Here is a 6,505-nt window from a genome sequence, read left to right on the forward strand (position 1 = left end):
AAGTGCTGGCATTACAGGCATGAGCCACTGTGCCTGGCCAAATCTTGCTTCTTTCTTAGTAGTCACTCTTTTTTTTTTGAGACAGAGTCTCACTCTGCCACCCAGACTGGAATGCAGTGGCCCAATCTTGGCTCACTGCAACCTCTGCCTCCTGGGTTCAAGCAATTCTCGTGCCTCAGCCTCCTGAGTAGCTGGGACTACAGGCGCGCACCACCGCACCTGGCTAATTTTTGTATTCTAGTAGAGATGGGGTTTCACCATGTTGGCCAGACTGCTTTCAAACTCCTGGCCTCACGTGATCCTCCTCTCTCGGCCTCCCAAAGTGCTGGTATTACAGGGATGAGCTACCACACCCGGCCCTTAATTTTAATTTTGTAACCTTTCATTGCAACCCCACAGGTCTTTGAGATTGCCCATACTATACAGGCTACAACAAGATGCCCCAGGCTCAGTTTGTACATTTCCTGTCCCCGAGCCAGAATCAGCCATTTACCTAAGGTGCCTGGATTTGTTTATATTCATTTATTATATATGTATAATACATATGTTGTACGATAATATCATATCTCTATTTCCAGTTCAAAAATTAGGATTATAGACTGGACACGGTGGCTCACGCCTGTAATCCCAGCACTTTGGGAGGCCAAGGCAGGTGGATCACGAAGTCAAGAGATCGAGACCAACCAGGCCAGCATGGTGAAACCCGTTTCTACTAAATACAAAAAATTAGCCTGGCGCGGTTGTGTCTTATTGTAGTCTCAGCTCTGTGGGAGGCTGAGGCAGGGGAATCACTTGAACCTGGGAGGCGGAGATTGCAGTGAGCCAAGATTGTGCGACTGCACTCCAGCCTGGGCGACAGAGCAAGACTCTGTCTCAAAAAAAAAAATTAGGATGATAAATTTTTTACATAGTAAATTTGATTTTATATTTATGTTTTTCCTCAATGATGAAAATCTGGGTTCCTAACAGCATTAACATAATTACTTTATTCTAAATATGTACTAATACACAAATAATGATACCAATATTACTAACAACAACATTAGCAAGGATAGTTTAGGATTTCTGTTTATCCCACGAGGAATGTATAATTAAATTACCATGTCTTAAAGTTATTTGAAAAAAAGTCTGTGTGGTTAAGCTGCTGACTTGATACCCATCTTTCCTTGTCTTAGTTTTCTTTTGGCTTTTAGAGTTCAGAATCCTTTTTGGGGTTAAATGCAAAAAGATGAGGTAAAAAGAAGCAGCCAGGTGTGGTGGCTCACACCTGTAATCCCAGCACTTTGAGAGGCTGAGGCTGGCGGATCAGAAGTTCAGGAGATTAAGACCATCTTGGCTAACTCGGTGAAACCCTGTCTCTACTAAAAATACAAAAACTTAGCCGGTCATGGTGGCAAGTGCCTGTTGTCCCAGATACTCGGGAGGCTGAGGCAGGAGAATCGCTTGAACCCAGGAGGCGGAGATCGCGCCACTGCACTCCAGCCTGGGTGACAAAGCAAGACTCCGTCTCCAAAAATAAATAAAATAAAAAAAGCACTTCCTGGGTTTCTGTCAGAATTAAATGACAATGACATGCACAAAAGCACACTGGAAACAGGATCTGGGAGAGTGTAAAGCGCTGCTATTGCGATTGCTTTCCTGTAGCAAAGCCATGTTTCCCCCCACTCAGAGGATGCTATTGCTTAAATTGCCACGACCTGCGTCTGGCCCCAGACTCGGGGTTAGTTACTGTCCTCAGAGTCCTGATTGTCTAATTTGGCCTTTTAATTTAGCTTGATTGTCTAATTTAGCAATTTAGTCTCTCTATTTCTCAGGTTCCTTACATGCCACACAGTGATAAATGATAATACCTCACAGATCCTCTGTGAAGATTAGAGGGGATAATTCATGCATGTAAAGTGCTCAGGACAATGATTAGTGACAAATACATCCCTTATATACGGTAACAACAGTAACGGCTTCCATTTATCAAGCACATCAGTTCATGCCAGGTATGGGGTACGTGCTTTCTGTGAACTAACCCATTTAATAATCATGACAACCTTGAAAGTTGGGTGCCATTATTAGATCATCCCTATTTTAGAAAACTCATTTGAGAATACTGAGGTGTGAAAACGGCAAATTTCTCAAAGCCACATACCTAAAAACTAGTAGGAAGGCTGGGTGCAGTGGCTTCTGCCTATAATCCCAGCACTTTTGGAGGCTGAGGTGGGCAGATCAACTGAGGTCAGGAGTTCAAGACCAGCCTGGAGAACATGGTGAAACCCCATCTCTACCAAAAAAAAAATAAGAAAATTAGCAAGGCATGGTGACACGTGCCTGCAATCCCAGCTACTTGAGAGGCTGAGGCACGAGAATCAGTTGAACCCAGGAGGCAGAGATTGTAGTGAGCTGAGATTGCAGCCACTGCACCCTAGCCTGGGTGATAGAGCAAGACTCCATCTCAATCAATCAATCAATCAATACAAAATAGTACGGAAAAAAAGCAATGAGCTGCTTGGCTCCAGAGGCCAGGTGTGAAAGAGGATAAAAATACATACCTCATTTGATTTTTGTGAGGACTTCAGGAAATCGTGTGTGTGTGTAGTGTGCCCGGCATATACTACGTGGCCAATTACCATTACATTTCTTTCCTTCTTCCCTCCCTTGCTTCCACCAGGTAAGCTGTTTGGGGAACTTGAGCTATTGAGAAGATGGCAACTAAGCCAACAGAGCCCGTCACGATCCTCAGCCTTCGGAAGTTGAGCCTGGGGACCACAGAGACACAGATTAAAGGTGAGATTATCATAGAAGTCTCCTGCTCAACCTGCTGCTTCACTTCCTACCACTGGCCCCTCATATTAACTTGTTTTTATAATAATGGGTGGGTAGCTTGGCTCGGTGGCTCACGCCTGTAATCCCAGCACTTTGGGAGGCCAAGGCAGGTGGATCATGAGGTCTGGAGTTCAAGACCAGTCTGGCCAAGATGGTGAAATCCCGTCTCTACTAAAAATACAAAAATTAGCCAGGCGTGGTGGCGGGTGCCCAGCTACTCAGGAGGCTGAGGTAGAGAATTGCTTGAACCTGGGAGGCAGAGGTTGCAGTGAGCCAAGATTGCACCACTGCACTCCAGCCTGGGTGACAGAGCAAGACTCAGTCTCAAAATAATAATAATAATGGGTTGGCTTTCTGAAGCTGAGCGATAGTCCCCACGCATTCCCTTCCCTGCAGAAGCTATTTCTTCCACTTGCCTCTCGTTGTTAGAGCCAAAGATGTTCACCGTGGAAGATGCAGTGGAGACCATCGGCTTTGGACGTTTCCACATTGCTCTCTTTCTGATCATGGGCAGCACTGGGGTGAGTGCTCCTTGCAGATGTGGACAAAAAGAGTCAAACTCTGTAAAACAGTTGAAGAGATTTATTCTGAGCCAAATATGAGTGATCATGGTCTGTGACAAAGCCGTCAAGAGGTCCTGAGAACATGTGCCCAAGGTGGACGGGGCGCAGCTTAGGGAGGCAGGAGACATCAATCAAACACATTTAAGAAGGACATTGGTTTGGTCCAGAAAGGTGGGAGAATTCAAATTCAAAACAGAGATGAGGGGGAAGAGGGAAAATTCCGGGCTATAGGTAAATTTAAATATTTTCTGGTTGACAATTGGTTGAGTTTGTCCAAAGACCTGGGATCAATAGAAAGGAAATGTTTGGGTTGAGATAAAAGATTGTGGCTGCATGTAGTGGCTCACGCCTGTAATCCCTGCACTTTGGGAGGCCAAGGTGGGTGGATCACCTGATGCCAGGAGCTCGAGACCAGCCTGGCCAATGTGACAAAACCCCATTTTGTTTTGTTTTGTTTTGTTTGAGACTGAGTCTCACTCTTGTCACCCAGGCTGGAGTGCAATGGCATGATCTCGGCTCACTGCAACCTCCGTCTCCCACCTGTATTTTTTTTGTATTTTTAGTAAAGATGGGGTCTCACCAGGTTGGCCAGGCTGGTCTCAAACTCCTGACATTGTGATCCACCCATCTTGGCCTCCCAAAGTGCTGGGATTACAGGTGTGAGCCACCGCACCCAGCTGAAACCGTGCCTTTACTAAAAATACAAAAAATAGCTGGGCATGGTGGTGGGCGCCTGTAATTCCAGCTACTCAGGAGGCTGAAGCAGGAGAATTGCTTGAACCCAGGAGGCGGAGGTTGCAGTCAGCTGAGATTGCACCACTGCACTCCAGCCTGAATAACAGAGCGAGACTGCGTCTCAAAAAAAATATTAATAAAATAAAGATTGTGGAGACCAAGTTTCTTTTGAAGTCTCATAGTGGCTGCCCTTAGGGACAATAGATGGCAATTATTTCCTATTCAGACTTTTAAAAGGTGCTAGACTTTTAGTTAATCTCTTCAGGATTGGGAGGGCCTGGAAGAAAATGATCTAGCTATGTTAATAAAGATTCTTTACAGATGCAAATTTTCCCCATCAAAAACAGCTTTGCAGGGCCATTTCAAAATATGGCAAAGAAATACGTCTTGGGGTAAAATATTCGACTTATTTCTTTTTCACATAATGTTATGCCAGAGTCAGATCAGAAAGTAAGTCACAATATTTAGGGTTAATAAAACCCATCTGATGAGAATGTATGGGTTGTAGGGCATGACTCCCCAGACCCCTTAGACAGGAATTTGAGCAAGATAAAAACAATCAGAGCTGTCCTCAGAGATCACGTGAGCCTTCAACGCTAACAAGGTTGAACGCAGAGTCTCTCTTCTGCTGACCTCTGGCTCTGGGCTCTCCAGTCCGGGGGTGTGGGAGAAGGGTGGGTGGAGATGAGAAAAAACAGGAACCCCAACAGGTGGGTCACCCAAAAATCACTTTCATTCACCTTTGGCGGGTGTTCGGTTATAAGCAAGTGAGCATTTGTATCTATGTTTTGGGAATTCAATACTCATTTTTAAAAGTGATGTAAATGGAGGTACTGGGAAGAAAGGAGAAAACTGGTATTATTTTATGTAAAATCGAACAAATGGCTCTCAAACATTTTGTGCCGAAGACTTACCAGAGACACCTGCTGTAATTACATATTTTCAGATCCTTTCAGAGGCACTGACGAAGGTTTGTTATTTACTGCTAGGGTTTGAATGTGTCCCTTCCAAAACCCAGGTGATGTCAATGAGATTGTGTTAAGAGGCGGGGCCTTTAAGAGGTGATGAGACCACGAGGACTCCTCCCTCGTGAATGGGATTAAGGCCCTTATAAAAGAGGCTTGGCGCAGCAGCAGCGTCAGCTTCTTTGCGTTTCTCTCCTGCGATCGCAGTCGCTCCTCCACTGCGGAGGGAGCATCCCTCTCCAGACAGCGGAACCTGCTGGCCCTTTGATCTCGGCTCCCAGCCTGCAGAACTGTGAGAAAATAAACTTAGATTCCTTATAAATTGCCCTGTCTCGGGCATTTTGTGATAGCAGCACAAATGGACTAAGACATACGCCATATGCAATTTTGAGGAAAGAAGAATGACAGCTTCGCCCAGAGGCTTTCACAGCAGTGGTGATGTCTGTGAGCCCACACCACTACTCCCGCTTCCTCCTTTGGGAGGTAAGGTGAGAAAACGTTAAGAACCAGGTGTAGTGGCTCATGCCTGTAATCCTAGCACTTTGGGAGGCCAAGGCGGGCAGATCACCTGAGGTCAGGAGTTGGAGACCCGCCTGGCCAACGTGGTGAAACCCCTGCTCTCCTCAAAATACAAAATTCAGCCAGGTGGTGGCGCGCACCTGTAATCCCAGCTACTTGGGAGGCTGAGGCAGGAGAATTGCTTGAACCTGGGAGGCAGAGGTTGCAGTGAGCTGAGATCATGCCACTGCTCTCCAGCCTGGGCGACAGAGCAAGACGCTGTCTGGGGGTGGAGCAGAGGGAACAAAACAAAGCTTCTTGCCCAGATGCATAATGACAATCAGACAGAATGGAAAATCAAAGACGGGGGTCAGCCCAACAATGGTGTTGGACTGGAGGGTATGGAGTGTAAAAATGCAAAGGAGGGAGATGAGTGAGAAAATGCTAGAGAGCTCTGACACTCCCAAAGCAGCTAAAAGTTACAAGAAAATGTTGTGTGGGCCTGGCGTGGTGGTTCACGCCTGTAATCCCAGCACTTTGGGAGGCCGAGGCAGGCGGATAACCTGAAGTCAGGAGTTTGAGACCATTTGACCAACATGGGGAAACCTCATCTCTACTAAAAAAAAAAAAAAAAAAAAAAAATCAGCCAGGTGTGGTGGCACATGCTTGTAATCCCAGCTTCTTGGGAGGCGGAGACTGGAGAATTGCTTGAACCTGGGAGGTGAGGTTGCAGCGAGCCAAGATTGTGCCGCTATACTTCAGCCTGGGCGACAGAGCAAGACTCTGTCTCAAAAAAGAAAAAAGGTGGTGGGGGGTCGTGTGATCTGAAGGTAGCCATGTGAATTTGACGCATCTTTCAGAAATATTGCATTCTCAGGAAATAGTCTATTTCTTTTCCTTTTTCCTTTTCTTTTCTTTTTTTTTTTTTTT

The 6,505-nt window shown here is 45.8% G+C and overlaps 1 protein-coding gene across 4 annotated transcripts in view; it reads left to right on the forward strand.

The window, feature by feature from the left end:
• SVOPL (SVOP like) overlaps positions 1–6,505 on the forward strand; it is a 109,608-nt gene that overhangs the window by 11,048 nt on the left and 92,055 nt on the right. For all 4 annotated transcript variants that reach the window (XM_017504284.2, XM_017504287.2, XM_017504288.2 and 1 more), the window contains exons 2-3: positions 2,660–2,775; positions 3,244–3,335. In XM_017504284.2, the coding sequence (XP_017359773.1) occupies positions 2,694–2,775; positions 3,244–3,335 (174 nt within the window). In that variant the 5' untranslated portion in view covers positions 2,660–2,693. The remainder of the gene's footprint in view (positions 1–2,659; positions 2,776–3,243; positions 3,336–6,505) is intronic.

This window comes from Cebus imitator, unplaced genomic scaffold, assembly GCF_001604975.1.
Source record: "Cebus imitator isolate Cc_AM_T3 unplaced genomic scaffold, Cebus_imitator-1.0 Scaffold319, whole genome shotgun sequence".
NCBI classification, from domain to species: Eukaryota; Metazoa; Chordata; class Mammalia; order Primates; family Cebidae; genus Cebus; species Cebus imitator.